The 26,896-nt window shown below is 56.8% G+C and overlaps 2 protein-coding genes across 18 annotated transcripts in view; both read left to right on the top strand.

Annotated features, from left to right (window-relative positions):
- Positions 1 to 1,609: 1,609 nt before the first annotated feature.
- Positions 1,610 to 18,836, top strand: POLR2G (RNA polymerase II subunit G). Its single transcript, XM_058861588.1, has 10 exons — positions 1,610 to 1,772; positions 1,964 to 2,073; positions 7,756 to 7,915; positions 9,447 to 9,455; positions 10,210 to 10,239; positions 14,893 to 14,943; positions 15,555 to 15,620; positions 15,749 to 15,820; positions 18,558 to 18,591; positions 18,700 to 18,836. Exons 1-10 carry the CDS (start codon positions 1,761 to 1,763, stop codon positions 18,711 to 18,713), a joined length of 558 nt encoding a protein of 185 aa, XP_058717571.1. The 5' UTR covers positions 1,610 to 1,760; the 3' UTR covers positions 18,714 to 18,836.
- A 190-nt stretch (positions 18,837 to 19,026) lies between these two features.
- EEF1G (eukaryotic translation elongation factor 1 gamma) overlaps positions 19,027 to 26,896 on the top strand; it is a 44,840-nt gene continuing 36,970 nt past the window's right edge. For 9 of the 17 annotated variants that reach the window (XR_009280254.1, XR_009280253.1, XR_009280248.1 and 6 more), the window contains exons 1-2: positions 19,069 to 19,098; positions 23,624 to 23,782. Coding sequence is in view for 7 of the 17 variants with exons in the window: in XM_058861564.1 (XP_058717547.1) it covers positions 19,084 to 19,098; positions 23,624 to 23,782 (174 nt within the window). In the remaining 10 variants the exon portion in view is untranslated. Of the gene's footprint in view, positions 19,099 to 23,623; positions 23,783 to 25,239; positions 25,279 to 26,896 lie in introns of those variants that run through there. The other 8 variants (XR_009280252.1, XM_058861564.1, XM_058861563.1 and 5 more) reach the window with 2 other exon arrangements.

The following is a 26,896-nucleotide window of genomic DNA, read 5'->3' as shown; positions in this document are numbered from 1 at the left end:
GGGGGTGTTTTGGGGGGTCCCAAGACTTCTTGGGGGGTCCTGGGGGATTTTTGGGGGTTTTTGGGGGGTTTTGGGGAGGTTTTATCCCTGAGGGGATTTTTGGGGGGGTTTTGGGGAGGTTTTATCCCTGAGGGGGATTTTTTTGGGGGGTTTTGGGGGGTTTGGGGGGTTTTGGGGGGTTTTGGGGGTCGGGGGATGCGCGGGAAGTTTGGGGTTTGGAATAAAAAGAGGAGGAAATGAGGAGATGGGTGTGGAGTGTGGGGTTTGGGGGGTCCTGAGGGATCCTGGGGTGTTTTGGGGGGTCCTGGGGGGATTTTGAGGGGTCCTGGGGGATCCTCGGGTGTTTTGGGGGGTCCTGGCGGTGTTTGGGGGGGTCCTGGGGGTGTTTTGGGAGGTTCTGGGGGTGTTTTGGGGGGTCCCAAGGGATCCTGGGGGTGTTTTGGGGGGTCCTGGGGGGATTTTGAGGGGTCCTGGAGGATCCTGGGGGTGTTTTGGGGGGGTCCCGAGGGATCCTGGAGTTGTTTTGGGGGGTCCTGGGGGTGTTTTGGGGGGGTCCTGAGAGGTCCTGGGGGATCCTGAGGTGTTCTGGGGGGTTCTGAGGGGTCCTGGGGGTGTTTTGGGGGATCCCAAGACTTCTTGGGGGGTCCTGGGGGATTTTTGGGGGGGTTTTGGGGAGGTTTTATCCCTGAGGGGATTTTTGGGGGGGTTTTGGGGAGGTTTTATCCCTGAGAGGGGATTTTTGGGGGGTTTTGGGGGGTTTTGGGGGGTTTTGGGGGTCGGGGGATGCGCGGGATGTTTGGGGTTTGGAATAAAAAGAGGAGGAAAGGAGGAGATGGGTGTGGAGTGTGGGGTTTGGGGGGGTTTGGGGGGTCCTGAGGGGTCCTGGGGGTGTTTTGGGGGGTCCTGGGGGGATTTTGAGGGGTCCCGAGGGGTCCTGGAGGATCCTGGGGGTGTTTTGGGGGGTCCTGGGGGGATTTTGAGGGGTCCCGAGGGGTCCTGGAGGATCCTGGGGGTGTTTTGGGGGGGCCCAAGGGATCCTGGGGGTGTTTTTGGGGGTCCCGGGGGGTCCTGGGAGGGTTTTGGGGGGTCCCGAGGGATCCTGGGGGTGGTTTGGGGGGTCCTGGGGGGATTTTGAGGGGTCCCGAGGGGTCCTGGAGGATCCTGGGGGTGTTTTGGGGGGTCCCGAGGGTTTTTGGTGGGTGCTGGGGGTGTTTTGGGGGGTCCTGGGGGTGTTTTGGGGGGTCCCGAGAGGTCCTGGGGGTGTTTTGGGGGGTCCCAAGGGATCCTGGGGGTGTTTTGGGGGGTCCCGAGGGTTCCTGGGGGTGTTTTGGGGGGTCCCGGGGGTGTTTTGGGGGGTCCCGAGGGTGTTTTAGGGGGTCCCGAGGGGTTCTGGGGGTGTTTTGGGGGGTTCTGGGGGTGTTTTGGGGGGTCCCGAGGGTGTTTTGGGGGTCCCGAGGGTGTTTTGGGGGGTCCTGGGGCTGTTTTGGGGGGTCCCGGGGGGTCCTGGCCGTGCCCGGAGCTCCCGAGGATCTCCCTCTCCCCGCCCTGTCAATCACCCGCCTGTCCCCGCCCATCGATCCCAACCAACCAATCACCGCTCACCTTCGAGCCGTAGCCCCGCCCCTTTCCGAACCCGCACGATCGGCTCGGTGGGCGGGGCCTCGAGCGTTCGGCGACCAATCAGCGCCTCGCTCCTTGGCGGGAGCGGCGTCACTTCCGGCGGCGGCGGCGGCGGGGGCGGAAGCGGCGGCGGCCCGAGGATGTTTTACCACGTGAGCGGCACCGGGAGGGTCACGTGGGGCACCGGGAGGGTCACGTGGGGCACCGGGAGGGTCACGTGAGGCACCGGGAGGGGGAGGGGGAGGGGGTTGGGTCCCCTCAGGGGATCCCCGGGGTTGTTCCCGGCCTTGGGGACCCTCCCGGTGGCTCCCGGTGGCTCCCGGTGATTCCCGGTGCTCCCCAGATCTCCCTGGAGCACGAGATCCTGCTCCACCCGCGCTACTTCGGGCCCAACCTGCTCAACACCGTCAAGCAGAAGCTTTTCACCGAGGTGGAGGGGACCTGCACCGGGAAGTGAGCGCGGCAAAGAAATCCCCGAAAAACGGCCCAAAAACGGCACCGGGAACACCGGGAATGGGCCCCGGGACACCGGGAATGGGCCCCGGGACCCCCAAATCCGTCCTGAGCACCCCTGGAAACCCCCAGAGCCCCCCAAGGCACCCCAAAGCCTCCTGAGACCCCAAAAACCCCCTGAGCCACCTCAGGGACCCCCCAAAAACCTCCTGAGACCCCCCCAGGGACCCCCAAATCCATCCTGAGACCCCCCAAAACCTTCCTGAGACCCCCCAGGACCCCCCAGGGACCCCCAAATCCTCCTGAGCCCCCCCAAAACTCCCTGAGCCCCCCAAAACCTCCTGAGACCCCTCAGGGACCCCCAAATCCCCCTGAGCTCCCCCAAACCTCCTGAGACCCCCAAAAACCCCCTGAGACCACCTTGGGCACCCCAAATCCCCCTGAGCACCCTCAGGGACCCCCAAATCCCCCTGAGCCCCCCCCAAAAACCTCCTGAGACCCCCCAGGACCCCCCAGGGACCCCCAAATCCATCCTGAGCCCCCCCCAGGACCCCAAATCCATCCTGAGACCCCCAAACCCCCTGAGACCCCTCAGGGCACCCCAAATTCCCCTGGGACCCCCCCAAAAACCTCCTGACACCCCCCGGGACCCCCCCAGGGACCCCCAAATCCATCCTGAGACCCCCCAGACCCTCCTGAGACCCCTCAGGGACCCCCAAACTCCCCTGAGACCCCCAAAAACCCCCCGAGACCCCCCAGGGACCCCCAAATCCCCAGAGCCCCCCCCAAAAACCTCCTGAGACCCCAAAAACCTCCTGAGACCCCCCAGAGCCTCCCCAGGGACCCCCAAATCCATCCTGAGACCCCCCCAAATCCCCCTGAGCACCCTCAGGGACCCCCAAATGTCCCTGAGACCCCCCAAAACCTTCCTGTGACCCCCCAGGACCCCCCAGGGACCCCCAAATCCATCCTGAGACCCCCCCAAATCCCCCTGAGACCCCCAAAACCTCCTGAGACCCCCCAGAGCCCCCCCAGGGACCCCCAAATCCATCCTGAGAACCCCCAGACCCTCCTGAGACCCCCTCAGGGACCCCCAAATCCCCCTGAGCCCCCCAAAACCTCCTGAGACCCCCCAGGGACCCCCCCAGGGAGCCCCAAATCCCCCTGAGACCCCCCCAAAACCTCCTGAGACCCCCTCAGGGACCCCCAAATCCCCCTGAGACCCCCAAATCCCCCTGAGACCCCCAAATCCCCCTGAGACCCCTCAGGGCACCCCAAATTCTACTGGGACCCCCCCAAAAACCTCCTGACACCCCCCGGGACCCCCCCAGGGACCCCCAAATCTGTCCTGAGCTCCCCCAAACCATCCTGAGACCCCTCAGGGACCCCCAAATCCACCTGGGCCTCCCCAAAAACCTCCTGAGACCCCAAAAACCTGCTGAGCCCACCCCAGGACCCCCCAGGGAGCCCCAAACCTCCCAGAGCCCCCCAGGGACCCCTAAAAACCCCCTGAGACCCCCCAAACCCTCCTGAGACCCCAAAAAACCCCTGAGACCCCCCCAGGGACCCCCCCCAGGGACCCCCAAATCCATCCTGAACCCCCCCAGGGACCCCCAAATCCATCCTGAGCCCCCCCTGGGCACCCCAAATCCCCCTGAGCCCCCAAAAACCCCCTGAGACCCCTCAGGGACCCTCAAATCCATCCTGAGCCCCCCGAAATCCCTCTGAGCTCCCCCAAACCCTCCTGAGACCCCCAAAACCTCCTGAGCCCACCCCAGGAACCCCCAGGGAGCCCCAAACCCCCCTGAGATGGCCCCAGGGACCCCCAAATTCATCCTGAGACCCCCCCAAATGCCCTGAGCCCCCCCAAATCCCCCTGAGCCACCTCAGGGACCCCGAAAAACCCCCTGAGACCCCCCAGGGACCCCCAAATCCCCCTGAGACCCCCCCAAATCCATCCTGAGACCCCCCAAAACCTCCTGAGACCCCCTTGGGCACCCCAAATCCACCTGAGCACCCTCAGGGACCCCCAAATCCCCCTGAGACCCCCCCCAAAAACCTCCTGAGACCCCCCAGGACCCCCCCAGGGACCCCCAAATCCATCCTGAGACCCCCCAGACCCTCCTGAGACCCCTCAGGGACCCCCAAATCCCCCAGGGACCCCCAAATCCATCCTGAGCCCCCCAAATCCATCTTGAGACCCCCCAAAAACCTCCTGAGACCCCCCAAATCCCCCTGAGACCCCAAAAACCTCCTGAGACCCCCCAGGAACCCCCAGGGACCCCCAAATCCATCCTGAGCCCCCAAAAACCCCCTGAGACCCCTCAGGGACCCCCAAATCCACCTGGACCCCCCCAAATCCATCTTGAGAACCCCCAGGGACCCCCAAATCCATCCTGAGCCCCCCAAATCCATCCTGAGACCCCCAGGAAATCCCCTGAGCCCCCCCTGGGCACCCCAAATCCATCCTGAGAGCCCCCCCAAACTCCCTGAGCCCCCCAAAACCTTCCTGAGACCCCCCAGGACCCCCCAGGGACCCCCAAATCCATCCTGAGCCCCCCCAAAACCTCCTGAGACCCCTCACGGACCCCCCAAGGGACCCCCAAACCCCCCTGAGCCCCCTCAGGGACCCCCAAATCCCCCTGAGTCCCCTCAGGGACCCCTAAAAACCCCCTGAGACCCCCCAAACCCTCCTAAGACCCCAAAAAACCCCTGAGACCCCCCCAGAGCCCCCCCAGGGACCCCCAAATCCATCCTGAGCCCCCCCCAGGACCCCTCAAAGCCCCCAAGAATCCTCCAAACCCATCCAGGACCCCCCAAACTGCCCCCAAACCCCACCCAGGACCCCCCAAAACCCCCCAAACCCCACCCAGGACCCCTCAAACCCTCCCCAAATCACAGCCAGGACCCCTCCAAATCTCCTCCAGGACCCCCCAAACCCCCCCAAACCCATCTCAAACTCCCCCAAACCCCACCCAGGACCCCCCAAACTCCCCAAACCCCACTCAGGACCCCCCCAGGACCCCCCAAACCCCATCCAGAACCCCCCAAACCCCACCCAGGACCCCTCAAACCCCCCAAACCCTCCCCAAATCACACCCAGGATCCCCAAAACCACCCCAGGACCCCCCAAACTCTCCCCAAATCACACCCAGGATCCCCCCAGGACCCCTCAAACCTCCCCAAACCCTCCCCAAACCCCCCCAGGACCCCCAAACCCCCCCTGAACCCCCCTCAAACCCCACCCAGGACCCCCCAAACCCCACCCAGGACCCCTCAAAGCCCCCCAAATCACACCCAGGACCCCTCAAACCCCACCCAGGACCCCTCAAACCTCACCCAGGACCCCCCAAACCCCCCCCAAATCACACCCAGGACCCCTCAAACGTCCCCAAACCTCCCTGAGGACCCCCCAAACCCCCCTCAAACCCCACCCAGGACCCCTCAAACCCCCTCAAATCACAGCCAGGACCCCTCAAACCCCCTCAAATCACACCCAGCACCCCTCAAACCCCCTCAAATCACACCCAGGACCCCCCAAATCTTCTCCAGGACCCCCCAAACTCCCTCAAACTCTCCCCAAATCCCCTCAAACCCCACCCAGGACCCCTCAAACCTCAGCCAGGACCCCCCAAACCCCCCCCAAATCACACCCAGGACGTCTCAAATCCCCCCCAGGACCCCTCAAATCCCCTCAAATCACACCCAGGACCCCTCAAATCCCCCCAAACCCCACCCAGGACCCCCCAAACCCTCCTCAAACCCCCCCAAATTCCCTCCAGGACCCCCAAACCCTCTCAAACCCCGCCAAACCCTCCCCAAATCCCACCCAGGATCCCCCCAGGACCCCCCAAACCCCATCCAGGATCCCTCAAACCTCAGCCAGGACCCCCCAAACCCTCCCCAAATCACACCCAGGACCCCTCAAACCTCCCCAAACCTCCCTCAGGACCCCCCAAACCCCCCTCAAACCCCACCCAGGACCCCTCAAAGCCCCACCCAGGAGCCCCAAATCCCCCCAAACTTCCCTAAACCCAACCCAGGACCCCCCAAACCCTCCCCAAATCACACCCAGGACCCCTCAAATCCCCCCCAGGACCCCTCAAACCACTTCAAACCTCACCCAGAATCCCCCAAACTCCCTCAAACTCTCCCCAAATCCCCTCAAACCCCACCCAGGACCCCTCAAACCTCAGCCAGGACCCCCCAAACCCCACCCAGGACCCCCCAAACCCCCACCCAGGAGCCCCAAATCCCCCTAAACTCTCCCCAAACGCCCCCCAAGACCCCCAAATCACAGCCAGGACCCCCCAAACCCCTCTCCCCCCCAGGTACGGGTTTGTGATCGCCGTCACCACCATCGATAACATCGGGGCCGGGGTGATCCAGCCGGGACCCCCAAACCCCCCCAGGACCCCCCTCAAACCCCACCCAGGACCCCTCAAATCACACCCGGGACCCCTCAAATCCCCCCAAACCCCATCCAGGACCCCCCAAATCCCCCCCAAACCCCACCCACGACCCCCCAAACCCTCTCAAATCACAGCCAGGACCCCCGAAACCACCCCAGGACCCCTCAAACCCCCTCAAATCACAGCCAGGACCCCCCAAACTCTCCCCAAACGCCCCCAAATCCCCCCCAAACCTCACCCAGGACCCCTCAAACCCCCCCCCAGGACCCCTCAAACCCCCTCAAATCACAGCCAGGACCCCCCAAACCCCACCCAGGACCCCCAAACCCTCCCCAAATCACACCCAGGACCCCCCAAACCTCCCTCAGGACCCCCCCAAACCCCCCAAGAACCCTCTAAACCCATCCAGGACCCCCCAAACCCCCCCAAACCCATCTCAAACTGCCCCAAACCCCATCCAGGACCCCCCAAACTCTCCCCAAATCACACCCAGGACCCCTCAAATCCCCCCAAACCCCACCCAGGACCCCCCAAACCCCCCTCAAACCCCATCCAGGACCCCCCAAACCCCCTCAAATCACAGCCAGGACCCCCCAAATCTTCTCCAGGACCCCCCAAACCCCCCTCAAACCCCACCCAGGACCCCTCAAACCCTCCCCAAATCACACCCAGGACCCCCCAAACCCTCCCCAAACCCCACCCAGGACCCCCCAAACCCCCTCAAATCACAGCCAGGACCCCCCAAATCTTCTCCAGGACCCCCCAAACCCCCCTCAAACCCCACCCAGGACCCCTCAAACCCTCCCCAAATCACACCCAGGATCCCCCCAGGACCCCCCAAACCCCATCCAGAACCCCCCAAACCCCACCCAGGACCCCTCAAACCCCCCAAACCCTCCCCAAATCACAGCCAGGAACCCCCAAACCCCACCCAGGACCCCCCAAACCTCCCCAAACCCCCCCCCAGGACCCCTCAAACCCCTCCTTGGACCCCCAAACCTCCCCAAATCACACCCAGGACCCCCCAAACCCCCCTCAAACCCCACCCAGGACCCCCCAAACCTCCCCAAATCACACCCAGGATCCCCCCAGGACCCCCCAAACCCCCTCAAATCACTGCCAGGACCCCCCAAACCCCTTTCAAATCCCCCCAAATCCCCCCCAAACCTCACCCAGGACCCCTCAAACCCCACCCAGGACCCCTCAAACCCCACCCAGGACCCCCCAAACCTCACCCAGGACCCCCCAAACCCCCCAAACTCCCCCCCAGGTACGGGTTTGTGATCGCCGTCACCACCATCGATAACATCGGGGCCGGGGTGATCCAGCCGGGCCGGGGCTTCGTTCTCTACCCCGTGCGCTACAAAGCCATCGTCTTCAGACCCTTCAAGGGAGAGGTGGTGGATGCTGTGGTCACCCAGGTTAACAAGGTGGGGTTTGGGGGGGTTTTGGGGGTCCTGAGGGGGTCCTGAGGGGGTTTTGGGGGTGTTTTGGGTGCTGGGATCCAGCCAGGCCGGGGGTTTGTGCAGTACAAAGCCATCGTCTTCAGACCCTTCAAGGTGGATGCTGTGGTCACCCAGGTTAACAAGGTGGGGTTTGGGGGGGTTTTGGGGGGGTTTTGGGGGGTCCTGAGGGGGTTTTGGGGGTCCTGGGGGGATTTTGGGGGTGTCCTGGGGGTGTTTTGGGTGCTGGGATCCAGCCAGGCTGGGGGTTCCTGCACTACAAAGCCATCGTCTTCAGACCCTTCAAGGGAGAGGTGGTGGATGCTGTGGTCACCCAGGTTAACAAGGTGGGGTTTGGGGGGTTTTGGGGGGGTTTGAGGGGGTTTTGGGGGTCCTGGGGGGATTTTGGGGGTCCTGAGGGGATTTTGGGGGTGTCCTGGGGGTGTTTTGGGTGCTGGGATCCAGCCAGGCCGGGGGTTTGTGTGGTACAAAGCCATCGTCTTCAGACCCTTCAAGGGAGAGGTGGTGGATGCTGTGGTCACCCAGGTTAACAAGGTGGGGTCTGGGGGGGTCCTGAGGGGGTTTTGGGGGTCCTGAGGGGGTTTTGGGGATCCTGAGGGGGTTTTGGGGGGGTTTTGGGGGTGTTTTGGGTGCTGGGATCCAGCCAGGCCGGGGGTTTGTGTGGTACAAAGCCATCGTCTTCAGACCCTTCAAGGTGGATGCTGTGGTCACCCAGGTTAACAAGGTGGGGTCTGGGGGGGTTTTGGGGGGGTTTTGGGGAGGTTTTGGGGGTCCTGAGGGGATTTTGGGGGTCCTGAGGGGGTTTTGGGGGTCCTGGAGGGGATTTTGGGGGTGTCCTGGGGGTGTTTTGGGTGCTGGGATCCAGCCAGGCCGGGGGTTTGTGCGGTACAAAGCCATCGTCTTCAGACCCTTCAAGGGAGAGGTGGTGGATGCTGTGGTCACCCAGGTTAACAAGGTGGGGTTTGGGGGGGTTTTGAGGGGGTTTTGGGGGTCCTGAGGGGGTTTTGGGGGTGTTTTGGGGCTGTTTTGGGGGCTGGGGTTCGTTCTCTACCCCGTGCGGTACAAAGCCATCGTCTTCAGACCCTTCAAGGGAGAGGTGGTGGATGCTGTGGTCACCCAGGTTAACAAGGTGGGGTCTGGGGGGGTTTTGGGGGGGTTTTGGGGGTCCTGAGGGGATTTTGGGGGTCCTGGGGAGGTTTTGGGGGTCCTGGGGGGGTTTTGGGGGGGTTTTGGGTGCTGGGATCCAGCCAGGCCGGGGGTTCCTGCGGTACAAAGCCATCGTCTTCAGACCCTTCAAGGGAGAGGTGGTGGATGCTGTGGTCACCCAGGTTAACAAGGTGGGGTTTTGGGGGGGTTTTGGGGGAGTTTTGGGGGTCCTGAGGGGGTTTTGGGGGTCCTGGGGGGGTCCTGAGGGGGTTTTGGGGGTGTTTTGGGGGCTGGGATCCAGCCAGGCTGGGGGTTTGTGCGGTACAAAGCCATCGTCTTCAGACCCTTCAAGGGAGAGGTGGTGGACGCTGTGGTCACCCAGGTTAACAAGGTGGGGTTTGAGGGGGTTTTGGGGGGGTCCTGAGGGGGTTTTGGGGGTCCTGGGGGGGTTTTGGGGGGGTTTTGGGGGTGTTTTGGGGGCTGGGATCCAGCCAGGCTGGGGGTTTGTGTGGTACAAAGCCATCGTCTTCAGACCCTTCAAGGGAGAGGTGGTGGATGCTGTGGTCACCCAGGTTAACAAGGTGGGGTCTGGGGGGGTTTTGGGGGGGTTTTGGGGGTCCTGAGGGGGTTTTGGGGGTCCTGGGGGTGTTTTGGGGGTGTTTTGGGGGCTGGGGTTCGTGCTCTACCCCGTGCGCTACAAAGCCATCGTCTTCAGACCCTTCAAGGGAGAGGTGGTGGATGCTGTGGTCACCCAGGTTAACAAGGTGGGGTTTTGGGGGTGTTTTGGGGGGGTCCTGAGGGGATTTTGGGGGTCCTGAGGGGGTTTTGGGGGGGTTTTGGGGGTGTTTTGGGTGCTGGGATCCAGCCAGGCCGGGGGTTTGTGTGGTACAAAGCCATCGTCTTCAGACCCTTCAAGGGAGAGGTGGTGGATGCTGTGGTCACCCAGGTCAACAAGGTGGGGTTTGGGGGGGTCCTGAGGGGGTTTTGGGGGTCCTGGGGGGGTTTTGGGGGTCCTGAGGGGATTTTGGGGGTGTCCTGGGGGTGTTTTGGGTGCTGGGATCCAGCTGGGCCGGGGGTTTGTGTGGTACAAAGCCATCATCTTCAGACCCTTCAAGGTGGATGCTGTGGTCACCCAGGTTAACAAGGTGGGGTTTTGGGGGGTCCTGGGGGGGTTTTGGGGGGGCCAAGGAGACAATTCTGGGGTTCTAGGGGGGCTCTGAGGAGTCCTGGTGGGTTCTGAGGGTCCTGGGGGGGTTCTGGGAGGGTCCTGGGGGGCTCCTGGGGTCACCCAGGTTAACAAGGTGGGGTCTGGGGGGGTCCTGAGGGGGTTTTGGGGGTCCTGGGGGAGTTCTGAGAGGGTCCTGTGGTCACCCAGGTCATCAAGGTGGGGTTTGGGGGGGTCCTGGGGGGGTCTGGGGGGTTCTGGGGGGGTCCTGTGGTCCCCCAGGTCAACAAGGTGAGGTTTGGGGGGGTCCTGAGGGGGTTTTGGGGGTCCTGGGGGAGTTCTGAGAGGGTCCTGTGGTCACCCAGGTCATCGAGGTGGGGTTTGGGGGGGTTCTGGAGGGTTCTGGGGGGTCCTGGAGGGGCAAGGAGACAATTCTGGGGGTCTGGGGGGGTCCTGGGGGGGTCTGGGGGGGTCCTGTGGTCACCCAGGTCACCAAGGTGAGGTTTTGGGGGTGTCCTGGGGGGGTTTTGGGGGGGTCCTGGGGGGATCTGAGGGGGTTCTGGGGTCACCCAGCTCAACAAGGTGAGGTTTGGGGGGTCCTAGGGGGGTTCTGGGGGGGTTCTGGGGTGTCTCTGAGGGGTCTTGGGGTCACCCAGGTCAACAAGGTGGGGTTTGGGGGGATTCTGGGGGGGTCCTGGGGGGCCCTGGAAGGGTCCTGGGGGGTCCTGGGGGGGTTTTGGGGGTCCTGGGGGGGAGTTCTGAGAGGGTCCTGTGGTCACCCAGGTCACCAAGGTGAGGTTTGGGGGGTCCAAGGGGGGTCCTGGGGGGGCAAGGAGACAATTCTGGGGGTCTGGGGGGGTCCTGGGGGGATCTGGGGGGGTCCTGTGGTCCCCCAGGTCAACAAGGTGAGGTTTGGGGGGTCCTGGGGAGTTTTGGGGGTGTCCTGGGGGGTCCTGGGGGGGTCCTGTGGTCACCCAGCTCACCAAGGTGAGGTTTGGGGGGTCCTGGGGGGGTTTTGGGGGTGTCCTGGGTGGGTTTTGAGGGTCTCTGGGGTCACTCAGGTGCCGATTCTGGAGCTCCCGGGGGTCCCTGGGGTCACCAAGGCGACAACTTGGGGAGCACTGGGGGCTCTGCAGGGCCCTGAACCCCAAAATTGGTCCTTTTATTGTCATTTATTGTCCCTTTATTGTCCCTTTTATTGTCCTTTTATTGTCCTTTTATTGTCCTTTATTGTCTTTTATTGTCCTTTTTGTCACTTTATTGTCCTTTTTGTCACTTTTCCTCCGCTTTTGTCCGTTTCTATCCATTTTTGTCCCTTTTCATCCCATTTTCATACCTTTTTTTCCCTTTTTTTGTCCATTTTTGTCCCTTTTTGTTCATTTTTATCCGTTTTTGTCCCTTTTTATCCCATTTTTGTCACTTTTTCTCCATTTTTGTCCCTTTTTATCCCATTTTTGTCCCTTTTCATCCCATTTTTACCCATTTTTATCCTTTTTTTCCCTTTTTTTGTCCTTTTTTGTCGGTTTTTGTCACTTTTTGTCCATTTTTATCCCATTTTTGTCACTTTTTTGCCATTTTTTTCCCTTTTCATCCCATTTTCATCCCTTTTTTTCCCTTTTTTGTCCATTTTTGTCCCTTTTTCTCACTTTTTGTCCATTTTTATCCATTTTTGTCCATTTTTATCTATTTTTGTCCCTTTTCATCCCATTTTCATCCCATTTTTATCTCTTTTTTGTCCATTTTTGTCCCATTTTTGTCACTTTTTGTTCATTTCTGTCCCTTTTTATCCCATTTTTGTCACTTTTCCTCCATTTTTGTCCCTTTTTATTCCTTTTTCCCCATTTTTGTCCATTTTTGTCACTTTTTATCCCATTTTTGTCACTTTTTATTGATTTTTGTCCTTTTTCATCCCATTTTTATCCCTTTTTTTCACTTTTTTTGTCCCTTTTCATCCCTTTTTGTCCCTTTTTTGTCACTTTTTTTCCATTTTTGTCCCTTTTCATCCCATTTTTATCCCTCTTTTTCCCTTTTTTTGTCCATTTTCATCCCTTTTTCTCACGTTTTGTCCATTTTTATCCATTTTTGTCCCTTTTCATCCCATTTTTATCCCTTTTTCCCCTTTTTTTGTCCATTTTTGTCACTTTTTGTCCATTTTTATCCAATTTTATCCATTTTTATCCCTTTTTATCCCACTTTGTCCCGTTTTTGTCAGTTTTTGTCCATTTCTGTCGCTTTTTATCCCATTTTTGTCACTTTTCCTCCATTTTTGTCCCTTTTTATCCCTTTTTTCCCCATTTTTGTCACTTTTTATCCCATTTTTGTCCATTTTCATCTCCTTTTTGCCCATTTTTATCCCTTTTTATCCCTTTTTTGTCCATTTCTGCCCCATTTTGTCCCATTTTTGTCACTTTTTGTTCATTTTTGTCCCTTTTTTCCCATTTTTGTCCATTTTCATCTGCTTTTTATCTCTTTCTGCCCCGTTTTGTCCCATTTTTGTCCATTTTTGTCCCATTTTGTCCCACTTTTGTCACTTTCTGTCCTTTTTTTGTCCATTTTTATCCATTTTTGTCACTTTTTTTCCATTTTTGTGCCTTTTCATCCCATTTTCATCCCATTTTTATCTCTTTTTTGTCCATTTTTGTCCCTTTTTTTCACTTTTTATCCCATTTTGTCCCATTTTTGTCCATTTTTATCTATTTTTGTCCATTTTTCTCCCTTTTTGTGACTTTTTATCCCATTTTTATCCATTTTTATCCCTTTTTTGTCACTTTTTTCCATTTTTGTCCCTTTTCATCCCATTTTCATCCCATTTTTTTCCCTTTTTTTGTCCATTTTTATCCATTTTTGTCCCTTTTTATCCCATTTTGTCCCGTTTTTGTCACTTTTTTCCATTTTTGTCCCTTTTATCCCATTTTTATCCATTTTTATCCTTTTTTTCCCTTTTTTTGTCCATTTTTGTCCCTTTTTGTCACTTTTTGTCCATTTTTATCCATTTTTGTCACTTTTTTCCATTTTTGTCCCTTTTCATCCCATTTTTATCCCTTTTTATCCCTTTTTCATCCACTTTTGTCCCATTTTGTCCCATTTTTGTCACTTTTTGTTCATTTTTGTCCCTTTTTTCCCATTTTTGTCCATTTTCATCTCCTTTTTATCCCTTTCTGCCCCATTTTGTCCCTTTTTTCTCCATTTTTGTCCCTTTTTTATCACTTTTTGTCCATTTTTGTCCCTTTTCATCCCATTTTTATCCTTTTTTTCCCTTTTTTTGTCCACTTTTGTCCCTTTTTGTCCTTTTTTATCCCATTTTTATCCCTTTTTATCCCATTTTGTCCCGTTTTTGTCAGTTTTTGTCCATTTCTGTCCCTTTTTATCCATTTTTGTCCCGTTTTTGTCACTTTTTTCCATTTTTATCTCTTTTCATCCCATTTTCATCCCATTTTTATCTCTTTTTTGTCCATTTTTGTTCCTTTTTCTCACTTTTTGTCCATTTCTATCCCATTTTTGTCACTTTTTTCCCATTTTTGTCCCTTTTCCTCCCATTTTTATCCCTTTCTTTCCCTTTTTTTTGTCCCTTTTTCTCACTTTATGTCCATTTTTATCCATTTTTGTCCATTTTTATCCATTTTTGTCCCTTTTCATCCCATTTTCATCCCATTTTTACCTCTTTTTTATCCCATTTTGTCCCATTTTTGTCACTTTTGTTCCATTTTTGTCCTTTTTCATCCCTTTTTTTCCCTTTTTTTGTCCATTTTCATCCCTTTTTCTCACTTTTTGTCCATTTTTATCCATTTTTGTCCCTTTTCATCCCATTTTTATCCCTTTTTTCCCTTTTTTTGTCCATTTTTGTCACTTTTTGTCACTTTTTATCCCATTTTTATTCATTTTTATCCCATTTTCATCCATTTTTGTCCATTTCTGTTCCTTTTTATCCCATTTTTGTCACTTTTTTATCCATTTTTGTCCCTTTTCATCCCATTTTCATCCCATTTTTATCTCTTTTTTGTCCATTTTTGTCCCTTTTTCTCACTTTTTATCCCATTTTGTCCCATTTTTGTCCATTTTTATCTATTTTTGTCCATTTTTCTCCCTTATTGTGACTTTTTATCCCATTTTTATCCGTTTTTATCCCTTTTTTGCCACTTTTTTCCATTTTTGTCCCTTTTCATCCCATTTTCATCCCTTTTTTTCCCTTTTTTTTCCATTTTCATCCCTTTTTCTCTTTTTGTCCATTTTTATCCATTTTTGTCCATTTTCATCCATTTTTGTCCCTTTTCTTCCCATTTTCATCCCATTTTTACCTCTTTTTTATCCCATTTTGTCCCATTTTTGTCACTTTTGTTCCATTTTTGTCCTTTTTCATCCCTTTTTTTCCCTTTTTTTGTCCATTTTTGTCCCTTTTTCTCACTTTTTGTCCCATTTTGTCCCATTTTTATCCATTTTTATCCATTTTTCTCCCTTTTCACCCCATTTTTATCCCTTTTTTCCCTTTTTTGGTCTGTTTTTGTCCCTTTTTGTCACTTTTTATCCCATTTTCATCCCATTTTTATCTCTTTTTTGTCCATTTTTGTCCCTTTTTGTCACTTTTTATCCCATTTTTATCCATTTTTCTCCCTTTTCACCCCATTTTTCCCCCCAGGTCGGGCTGTTCACGGAGATTGGGCCGATGTCCTGCTTCATCTCGCGCCACGTGAGACCCCAAAAGTGTCACCAAAAGGGGGTTTGGGGACCCCAAAATGTCACCAAGGGTTGGGGACACCCCAAAATGTCACCAAGGGGGGGTTGGGGACACCCCAAAATGTCACCAGAAATTTGGGGACACCCCAAAATGTCACCAGAGATTGGGGACACCCCAAAATGTCACCAGGGGGGGTTGGGGACCCCAAAATGTCACCAAGGGGGTTTGGGGACACCCCAAAATGTCACCAAGGGGGTTTGGGGACACCCCAAAATGTCACCAGGGGGGGTTTGGGGACCCCAAAATGTCACCAGAAATTGGGGACACCCCAAAATGTCACCAAGGGGGGTTTGGGGACCCCAAAATCCGCCCTTGGGGACCCGGCTGAGCCCTGGAACCCCCAAATCCCCCCCAAATTTTCCTTTGGGGACCCCCCTGACCCCTCCAGGACCCCCCCAAAGACCCCCCAAGACCCCCAAGACCCCTCCAAGACCCCCCAAAGCCCCCCCAGGACCCCCCAAAGCCCCCCCAGGACCCCCCAAAGCCCCCCCAGGACCCCCCAAAACCCCTCTGAGCCCCCCAAAGACCCCCCAGGACCCCCCTGACCCCCCTTTCCCCCCCAGTCCATCCCCTCCGAGATGGAATTCGACCCCAACTCCAACCCCCCCTGCTACAAAACCGTGGACGAGGTGAGACCTTGGGGGGTCCCCAAAACCCCCCAAAAACCCCCAAAAAAACCCCAAAAAACCCCAAAATCCCCTCCCCCACCCCGGGGGGGTCCCCAGAGCCCCCCCAAACCCCCCCAAACCCCCCCCAGGACATCGTGATCCAGCAGGACGACGAAATCCGGCTGAAGATCGTGGGGACCCGAGTGGATAAAAACGACATCGTCAGTGGGGGGGGACCCCAAAAATCCGGGGGTTCTGGGTTGGGTTTGGGGGGAAATCCCAAAATTTTGGGGTTCTGGGGTGGGTTTGGGGGAAAATCCCAAAATTTGGGGGGTTCTGGGTTGGGTTTGGGGGAAAATCCCAAAATTTTGGGGGTTCTGGGGGGGGTTTGGGGGAAAATAACAAAATTCGGGGGGAAAATCCCAAAATTCGGGGGGAAAATCCCAAAATTCGGGGGGAAAATCCCAAAATTCGGGGGGGTCTGGGTTGGGTTTGGGGGGAAATCCCGAAATTTGGGGGGGAAATCCCAAAATTCGGGGGGTTCTGGGTCAGGTTTTGGGGGGGAAATCTCAAAATTTTGGGGGGGTCTGGGTCGGTTTTGGGAGAAAATCCCAAAATTCGGGGGGTTCTGGGTTGGTTTTGGGGGGAAATCCCGAAATTTTGGGGGGTTTTGGGGGAAAATCCTGGGATTTGGGGGGTTCTGGGTCGGTTTTGGGGAGAAAATCCCAAAATTTGGGGTTTCTGGGTCGGTTTTGGGGGAAAATCCCAAAATTTTGGGGTGGAAATCCCAAAATTTGGGGGGTTCTGGGTCCATTTTTGGGGGGAAATCTCAAAATTTGGGGGGTTCTGGGTGGGGTTTGGGGGAAAATCCCAAAATTTTGGGGGTTCTGTGTCCATTTTTGGGGGAAAATCTCGAAATTCAGGGGGGTCTGGGTCGGGTTTGGGGGAATATCCCAAAATTTGGGGGGTTCTGGGTCAGTTTTGGGGGAAAATCCCAAAATTTGGGGGGTTCTGGGTCGGTTTTGGGGGAAAATCTCAAAATTTGGGGTTTCTGGATCAGTTTTGAGGGAAAATCCTGGGATTTGGGAGGTTCTGGGTCGGATTTTGGGGGAAAATCCAAAAATTCAGGGGGGAAATCCCTGATTTGGGACCCGAGTGGACAAAAACGACATCGTCAGTGGGGGGGGACCCCAAAAATCCGGGGGGGACACAAAGATTGGGGGGAAATCCTGAAATTTGGGGGGTTCTGGGTCGGGTTTGGGGGGAAATCCTAAAATTCGGGAGGAAAATCCCAAAATTTGGGGGGTTCTGGGTTGGGTTTGGGGGGAAAATCCAAAAATTTGGGGGAAAAATCCCGAAATTTTGGGGGTTCTGGGGCGGGTTTGGGGGAAATCCCAGAATTTTGGGGGGAAATCCCGAAATTTGGGGGGGAAATCCCAAAATTTGGGGGGTTCTGGGTGGGGTTTGGGGGAAAATCCCAAAATTTGGGGAGAAAATCCCAAAATTTAGGGGGTTCTGGGTGGGGTTTTTTGGGGGAAATCCCAGAATTTGGGGGGAAATCCCAAAATTTGGGGGGTTCTGGGTGGGGTTTGGGGGGAAAATCCCAAAATTCGGGGGTTCTGGGTTGATTTTGGGGGGAAATCCCAAAATTTGGGGGGGCTGGGTTGGGTTTTGGGGGAAAATCTCAAAATTTTGGGGGAAAATCCCGAAATTTGGGGGGGTCTGGGTTGGGTTTGGAGGAAAATCCCAGAATTTTGGGGGGAAATCCCAAAATTTTGGGGGGTTCTGTGGCCATTTGGGGGAAAATCCCGAAATTTTGGGGTTCTGGGTGGGATTTGGGGGAAAATCCCAAAATTTTGGGGGTTCTGGGTTGGGTTTGGGGGGGAAATCCCGAAATTTTGGGGGGAAATCCTAAAATTTGGGGTGAAATTCCAAAATTTGGAGGGTTCTGGGTTGGGTTTGGAGGAAAATCCCAAAATTTTGGGGGGGAAATCCCAAAATTCGGGGGGAAAATCTCAAAATTTGGGGGGTTTTTTGACCATTTTGATGGAAAATCCCAAAATTTGGGGGTTCTGTGACCATTTTGATGGAAAATCCCAAAATTTGGGGGGTTCTGGGTCAGGTTTTGGGGGGAAATCTCAAAATTTTGGGGATTTTTTGACAATTTTGAGGGGAAATCTCAAAATTCGGGGGGGTCTGGGTCCATTTTTGGGGGAAATCTCAAAATTTTGGGGATTTTTTGACCATTTTGGGAGGAAATCCCAAAACCGGGGGGTTCTGGGTCGGTTTTGGGGGGAAATCCCAAAATTTTGGGGGGTTTTGGGGGAAAATCCTGGGATTTGGGGGGTTCTGGGTCGGTTTTGGGGAGAAAATCCCAAAATTTGGGGTTTCTGGGTCCATTTTGGGGGGGGAAATCTCAATATTTGGGGGATTCTGGGTCGGTTTTGGGGGGGAAAATCCCCAAATTTGGGGGTTCTGGGTCGGTTTTGGGGGAAAATCCCAAAATTTGGGGGGTTCTGGGTCAGGTTTTGGGTGAAAATCCCAAAATTTGGGGTTTTTGGGTCGGTTTTGGGGGGAAATCCCAAAATTTTGGGGGGTTTTGGGGGAAAATCCTGGGATTTGGGGGGTTCTGGGTCGGTTTTGGAGGGAAAATCCCAAAATTCGGGGGGTTCTGGGTCGGTTTTGGGGGGAAAATCCCAAAATTTGGGGTTTCTGGGTCGGTTTTGGGGTGAAAAATCCCAAAATTTGGGGTTTCTTTGACCATTTTGGGGGTGAAAAATCCCAAAATTTGGGGTTTCTTTGACCATTTTGGGGTTGAAAAATCCCAAAATTTGGGGTTAAAATCCCCAATTTTTTGGGGTGAGCTCCCCATTTCTGGGGGTGGGGGAGGGGAAGGGGGGGGGGTCCAGGCGAGCCCCTCCCCCCCTGACCCTCCCCCTCCCCCTCCCCTCCCCCCAGTTCGCCATTGGCTCCCTCATGGACGATTACCTGGGTGAGCCGGGGGTCCCGGGGGGGTTCTGGGGGTCCCCCCGGGGGGGTTTTGGGGGGGTCCCTCCCCCCTCATCCCCTCCCCCCTCATCCCCTCCCCCTCTCCCCCCAGGTCTGGTCAGCTGAGCCCCGCGACCCCTCCCCACTTCTGCCCCCCAAATTTTGGGGTGTTCTGCCCCAGATCTTGGGGGGCTCTGCCTTTCCTCTCCAAACTCCCAATAAAAGTTTTTTTCGCCCGTTTTTCACCCATTTTTCGCTTTTTTCTTTATTTTTTTTTTGGGGGGGGGAGGGGTCTTCACCTTTCAGTGGGCCCCACCGCCGTCATTGCCGCTTTAAGGCGGTGTCGCCCCTTTAAGCGCGCCCCTTCCCCGTTTCCACGGTAACCGCCCCCCTCCCTTTGGCGCTTTACGTCCGCGCGCGCCACTGTCGCGCTGTCCTCACCACCCCCTTCCGCGCTTGGCGGCCGCGGCCCGGCCTTCTCTCCGCGCTCTCCAAGATGGCGGTGTCCGGGGTGAGTGAGGCCGCCTCCGCCATCCGCCGCCATCCTCCTTCCCCCGCCGCCCCGGCGCGTCCCCGCCGCCACCGGCGGAGCCGCGGGGATCCGGGGATGCCGCCCGGCCGCGCTCGGCGGCGCGGGGATGAGCGGGGAGCAGCGGATGGCGGCGGGAAGGGAGCGGGGGGTGGGGGGGGGGGGGTGGGCCCTGAGGGGAGCGCGGGGTGGGGGAGGGGACGTGTGGCACCCCCGGGGACATTTGGGGACCCCCTGAGGCCGGAACCCCAAAACCTGGGCTGGCTTTAGGACCCTCAATCGCTGCCAGAGCCGAGTTTAGATGCCATAATCGGGAGCTTTTGTCACCCGCTGTCCCTCACTTTGTCACCCGCTGTCCCTCACGCTTCCCCCCCCAGCCCTGGCGACATTTTGGGGACCCCAAAACCGCCCCAAAGCACAACCAGGACCCCTCAAATTGGGAGAGATTTAAAGCCCCAAATTCCTCTGGGAGGTTTTTGGGGTGGCGTTTTTGGGGTGGCGCAGCTGGCGGGGTTTGGGGACACTCGGGGGACACCTGGGGACACTTTTGGGGTCTGCAGAACTTGGGGCTTTGGGGTTCGGGGGGTTGGGGTTTGAGGTTTCACCCCGAAATCCCAAAAATCGGGGGTTTGGGGGGGTTTGAATCCTGAAATTCCCGCTGGGAAAGGCGGGTCCTGAGCTCGGGATTTGGGGTCTGCAGAACCGGGGGACACCAGGGGACACTCGGGGATACTCAGGGAGACTCGGGGGATACTTGGGGACACTCGGGGGATACTCGGGGGACACTCGGGGATACTCAGGCGACACTCGGGGGATACCAGGGGACACTCGGGGATACTCGGGGGACACTCGGGGGATACTCGGGGACATTCGGGGACACTCGGGGGATACTCGGGGACACTCGGGGATACTTGGGGGACACTCGGGGATGCTCGGGGGACACTCGGGGATACTCGGGGGACACTCGGGGGAGACTCGGGGACACTCGGGGATACTCGGGGACACTTGGGGGATACCGGGGGACACTCGGGGATACTCGGGGACACTCGGGGGACACTCGGGGATGCTCGGGGGACACTCGGGGATACTCGGGGGACACTCGGGGGAGACTCGGGGACACTCGGGGATACTCGGGGGCACTCGGGGGACACTCGGGGGATACCGGGGGACACTCGGGGATGCTCGGGGGGCACTCGGGGGATACTCGGGGGACTCTGGGGGACACTCGGGGGGCACTCGGGGATATTCGGGGGATACCAGGGGACACTCGGGGGATACTCGGGGACACTTGGGGGATACCGGGGGACACTTGGGGATGCTCGGGGATACTCAGGGACACTCGGGGACACTCGGGGGATACTCGGGGGGCACTCGGGGACACTCGGGGACACTCGGGGATATTCGGGGACACTCGGGGAGACTCGGGGGATACTCGGGGACACTCGGGGGACACCGAAGGACACTTGGTGACACCCAGGGGACACCAAAGGACACCGGGGGGACAACGGGGGATACTCGGGGACACTCGGGGATGCTCGGGAGACACTCGGGGGACTCCGGGGGACACTTGGGGACACTCGGGGGGCACTCGAGGGACTCTGGGGGACACTCGGGGACACTTGGGGGATACCGGGGGACACTTGGGGACATCGGGGGACACTTGGGGATACCGGGGGACGCTTGGAGTACACCCGGGGACACCGGGAGACACGTGGGGACACTCGGGGGACAACAGGGGACACTCGGGGGACACTTTGGGACACTCGGGGACACCAGAAGACCCTTGAGGGACACTTGGGGACACCAGAAGACACTCAGGGGATACCCAGGGAATCTCGGGGGACACCGAAGGACACTTGGGGACACTCAGGGGACACCAAAGGACACCGGGGGCACAACGGGGGACATCAGGGACACTTGGGGGATACTGGGGGAGTCCCGGGGGACTCCAGGGGACACTCGGGGATGCTCAAGGGACACCCGGGGACACTGGGGGACACTCGGTGACACTCGAGGACCCCAGAAGACACCCGGGGGATACCAGGGGACACTCGGGGGACACTTGAGGGACACCCGGAGACACTCGGGGGATACCGAAGGACACTTGGTGACACCTGGGGGACACTTGGGGGACACCCAGAGACACTCGGGGTACACTGGGGGACACTGGGTGACCCCTGGTGACACTGGGTGACCCCTGGGTGACACTGGGTGACCCCTGGGTGACACCGGGTGACTCTGGGTGACCCCTGGTGACACTGGGTGACCCCGGGTGACACTGGGTGACACTGGGTGACACTGAGGTGACACTGGGTGACACTGGGTGACCCCTGGTGATACTGGGTGACCCCGGGTGACCCCTGGGTGACCCCTGGGTGACACTGGGTGACCCTGGGTGACCCCTGGGTGACACTGGGTGACACTGGATGACCCCTGGGTGACACTGGGTGACACTGGGTGACACTGGGTGACCCCTGGGTGACACTGAGGTGACACCGGGTGACACTGGGTGACACTGGGTGACACCGGGTGACACTGGGTGACACTGGGTGACACTGGGTGACACCGGGTGACACCGGGTGACACTGGGTGACACTGGGTGACACTGGGTGACAATGGGTGTCCCTGTCCCCAGACCCTGTACACGTACCCCGAGAACTGGCGCGCGTTCAAGGCGCTGATCGCCGCTCAGTACTCGGGTGACACTGGGTGACACTGGGTGACCCCTGGGTGACCACTGGGTGACACTGGGTGACACTGGGTGACATTGGGTGACCCCGGTGTCCCTGTCCCCAGACCCTGTACACGTACCCCGAGAACTGGCGCGCGTTCAAGGCGCTGATCGCCGCTCAGTACTCGGGTGACACTGGGTGACACTGGGTGACACTGGGTGACCCCTGGGTGACACCGGGTGACACTGGGTGACACTGGGTGACACTGGGTGACCCCTGGGTGACACTGGGTGACACTGGGTGACACTGGGTGACATTGGGTGTCCCTGTCCCCAGACCCTGTACACGTACCCCGAGAACTGGCGCGCGTTCAAGGCGCTGATCGCCGCTCAGTACTCGGGTGACACCGGGTGACACTGGGTGACACTGGGTGACACTGGGTGACCCCTGGGTGACCCCTGGTGACACTGGGTGACACTGGGTGTCCCTGTCCCCAGACCCTGTACACGTACCCCGAGAACTGGCGCGCGTTCAAGGCGCTGATCGCCGCTCAGTACTCGGGTGACACCGGGTGACACTGGGTGACACTGGGTGACACTGGGTGACCCCTGGGTGACCCCTGGTGACACTGGGTGACACTGGGTGTCCCTGTCCCCAGACCCTGTACACGTACCCCGAGAACTGGCGCGCGTTCAAGGCGCTGATCGCCGCTCAGTACTCGGGTGACATTGGGTGACACTGGGTGACACTGGGTGACACTGGGTGACACTGGGTGACACTGGGTGACCCCTGGGTGACACTGGGTGACCCTGGGTGACACCGGGTGACACTGGGTGACACTGGGTGACACTGGGTGACCCCTGGGTGACACTGGGTGACATTGGGTGACACCGGGTGACACTGGGTGACACTGGGTGACCCCTGGGTGACACTGGGTGACACCGGGTGACACCGGGTGACACTGGGTGACACTGGGGTGACACTGGGTGACACTGGGTGACACTGGGTGACACTGGGTGACACTGGGGTGACACTGGGTGACACCGGGTGACACTGGGTGACCCCTGGGTGACACTGGGTGACACTGGGTGACACTGGGGTGACACTGGGTGACACCGGGTGACACTGGGTGACACTGGGTGACCCCTGGGTGACACTGGGTGACACCGGGTGACACCGGGTGACACTGGGTGACACTGGGGTGACACTGGGTGACACTGGGTGACCCCTGGGTGACACTGGGTGACACTGGGTGACACTGGGTGACACTGGGTGACACCGGGTGACACTGGGTGACACTGGGTGACCCCTGGGTGACACTGGGTGACACTGGGTGACATTGGGTGTCCCTGTCCCCAGACCCTGTACACGTACCCCGAGAACTGGCGCGCGTTCAAGGCGCTGATCGCCGCTCAGTACTCGGGTGACACCGGGTGACACTGGGTGACACTGGGTGACACTGAGTGACCCCTGGGTGACACTGGGTGACACTGGGTGACACTGGGTGACCCCTGGTGACACTGGGTGACACTGGGTGACACTGGGTGACACTGGGTGACCCCCTGGGTGACACTGGGTGACACTGAGGTGACATTGGGTGTCCCTGTCCCCAGACCCTGTACACGTACCCCGAGAACTGGCGCGCGTTCAAGGCGCTGATCGCCGCTCAGTACTCGGGTGACACCGGGTGACACTGGGTGACCCCTGGTGACACTGGGTGACGTTGGGTGACACTGGGTGACCCCTGGTGACACCGGGTGACACCGGGTGACCCTGGGTGACACTGGGTGACCCCTGGGTGACACTGAGGTGACATTGGGTGTCCGTGTCCCCAGACCCTGTACACGTACCCCGAGAACTGGCGCGCGTTCAAGGCGCTGATCGCCGCTCAGTACTCGGGCGCGCGGCTCCGCGTCCTCTCCACGCCGCCGCATTTCCACTTCGGCCACACCAACCGCAGCCCCCAGTTCCTGCAGAAATTCCCCATGGGAAAGGTGAGCCCTGGGGTTTGGGGTTTGGGGTTTGGGATTTGGGGTCCCTGATCCAGGGATTTGGGGTTTGGGGTTTGGGGTTTGGGATTTGGGGTTTGGGATTTGGGGTTTGGGGTTTGGGGTTTGGGATTTGGGATTTGGGGTTCAGACCCCCCAGTTCCTGCAGAAATTCCCCATGGGAAAGGTGAGCCCTGGGATTTGGGGTTTGGGATTTGGGGTTTGGGATTTGGGATTTGGGGTTTGGGGTCTCTGATCCTGGGATTTGGGGTTTGAGGTTTCACCCCAAAATCTCAAAAATTGGGGAGTTTGGGGAATTCAGACCCCCCAGTTCCTGCAGAAATTCCCCATGGGAAAGGTGAGACCTGATCCAGGGATTTGGGGTTTGGGATTTGGGATTTGGGGTTTGGGATTTGGGATTTGGGGTCCCTGATCCAGGGATTTGGGGTCCTGAGCTCGGGATTTGGGATTTGGGGTCCCTGATCCTGGGATTTGGGGTTTGGGATTTGGGGTTCAGACCCCCCAGTTCCTGCAGAAATTCCCCATGGGAAAGGTGAGCCCTGGGATTTGGGGTTTGGGGTTTGGGGTTTGGGGTTTGGGGTTTGGGATTTGGGGTTTGGGATTTGGGATTTGGGGGGTTCAGACCCCCCAGTTCCTGCAGAAATTCCCCATGGGAAAGGTGAGCCCTGGGGTTTGGGGTTTGGGATTTGGGGTTTGGGGTTTGGGATTTGGGGGTCCTGAGACCAGGATTTGGGGTTCCTGAACCCCACATTTGGGATTTGGGGTCTGCAGAACTTGGGGCTTTGGGGTTCCGGGGGTTGGGGTTTGAGGTTCCACCCCAAAATCCCAAAAATTGGGGGTTTGGGGGGTTTGAATCCTGAAATTCCCGCTGGGAAAGGCGGGTCCTGAGCCCAGGATTTGGGATTTGGGGTCCTGATCCCAGGATTTGGGATTTGGGGTCCCTGACCCCCACATTTGGGATTTGGGGTCTGCAGAATTTGGGATTTGGGGTTTGAGGTTTCACCTCAAAAACCCAAAAATTTGGGATTTGGGAGGTCCTGATCCTGGGATTTGAGGTTCCTGATCCCAGGATTTGGGGTCCCTGACCCTGGGATTTGGGGTTTGGGGTTTGGGATTTGGGGTTTGGGATTTGGGATTTGGGATTTGGGGTTTGGGATTTGGGATTTGGGATTTGGGGTTTGGGGTTTGGGATTTGGGGGGTTCAGACCCCCCAGTTCCTGCAGAAATTCCCCATGGGAAAGGTGAGCCCTGGGGTTTGGGGTTTGGGGTTTGGGGTTTGGGATTTGGGGTTTGGGGTTTGGGGTTTGGGATTTGGGGTTTGGGGTTTGGGGTTTGGGATTTGGGGTTTGGGGTTTGGGGTTTGGGATTTGGGGTTTGGGGTCTCTGATCCTGGGATTTGGGGTTTGGGGTTTGGGGTCTCTGATCCTGGGATTTGGGAGGTTCAGACCCCCCAGTTCCTGCAGAAATTCCCCATGGGAAAGGTGAGCCCTGATCCTGGGATTTGGGATTTGGGATTTGGGGTTCCTGAACCCCACATTTGGGATTTGGGGTCTGCAGAACTTGGGGCTTTGGGGTTCGGGGGGTTGGGGTTTGAGGTTCCACCCCGAAATCCCAAAAATTTGGGATTTGGGGGGTTTGAATCCTGAAATTCCCGCTGGGAAAGGCGGGTCCTGAGCCCGGGATTTGGGATTTGGGGTCCTGAGCTCGGGATTTGGGATTTGGGGTCCCTGACCCCCACATTTGGGATTTGGGGTCTGCAGAATTTGGGATTTGGGGTTTGAGGTTTCACCTCAAAATCCCAAAAATTTGGGATTTGGGAGGTCCTGATCCTGGGATTTGGGGTTCCTGATCCCAGGATTTGGGGTCCCTGACCCTGGGATTTGGGGTTTGGGGTCTGCAGAATTTGGGATTTGGGGTTTGGGGTTTGAGGTTTCACCCCAAAATCCCAAAAATTTGGGATTTGGGGGGTTTGAATCCTGAAATTCCCGCTGGGAAAGGCGGGTCCTGAGCCCGGGATTTGGGGTTTGGGGTTTGGGGTTTGGGATTTGGGGTTTGGGGTTTGGGATTTGGGGTTTGGGGTCTCTGATCCAGGGATTTGGGGTTTGGGATTTGGGGTTTGGGGTTTGGGGTTCCTGACCCCCACATTTGGGATTTGGGATCTGCAGAAGTTGGGGCTTTGAGGTTCCACCCCAAAATCCCAAAAATTGGGGTCTTCCTGGTGTTTTTGGGTGTTTTTGGTGTTTTTGGGGTGGTTTTGGTGGTTTTTGGGGTGGTTTTGGGGTTTTTTTGGGGTGTTTTTGGGGTGTTTTGGGTGGTTTTGGGGGTTCTTTTGGTTTTTTTGGTGTTTTTGGTGTTGTTTTTGGGTGGTTTTGGGGGTGTTTTGGGTGTTTTTCGGTGTTTTGGGGTGTTTTGGGGTGTTTTTTGGTGTTTTTGGTGGATTTTGGGGTTATTTGGGCTGTTTTTGGGTGTTTTTGGGGTGTTTTGGGGTGTTTTTTGCTGTTTTTGGGTTGTTTTGGGGGTTTTTGGGGTGGTTTGGGGTGGTTTTTGGGGTTATTTGGGGTGGTTTTGGGTGGTTTTGGTGGTTTTGGGGTGTTTTTGTGATGTTTTTGGGGTGTTTTTGGTGTTTTTGGGGTGTTTTTGGTGTTTTTGGGTGTTTTGGGGATATTTTTGGGTGTTTTTGGTGTTTTTGGGTGGTTTTTGGGGTTGTTTTGGTTTTTTTGGTGTTTTTGATGTTGTTTTTGGGTGGTTTTGGGGGTGTTTTTGGTGGTTTTGGGGTTATTTTGGTGTTTTTGGGTGTTTTGGGGACATTTTTGGGTGTTTTGGGGTTGTTTTTGGTGTTTTGGTGTTGTTTTTGGTGTTTTTGGGGTGTTTTTGTGATGTTTTTGGTGTTTTTAGGGTGTTTCGGGGTTGTTTTTGGGGTTATTTTGGTGGTTTTTGGGCTGGTTTTGGTGGTTTTTGGGGTGTTTTTGTGATGTTTTTGGGGTGCTTTTGGTGTTTTGGGGTGTTTTTGGTGTTTTTTGGGTGTTTTTTGGTGTTTTTGGGGTGTTTTTTGGTGTTTTTGGGGTTATTTTGGGGTTATTTTGGGTGTTTTTTGGGTGT

Source organism: Poecile atricapillus, chromosome 37, assembly GCF_030490865.1.
Source record: "Poecile atricapillus isolate bPoeAtr1 chromosome 37, bPoeAtr1.hap1, whole genome shotgun sequence".
Classification (NCBI taxonomy): Eukaryota; Metazoa; Chordata; class Aves; order Passeriformes; family Paridae; genus Poecile; species Poecile atricapillus.
Note: the sequence above shows the minus strand (reverse complement) of the source record. Positions and strands in the feature narration are given on the sequence as shown.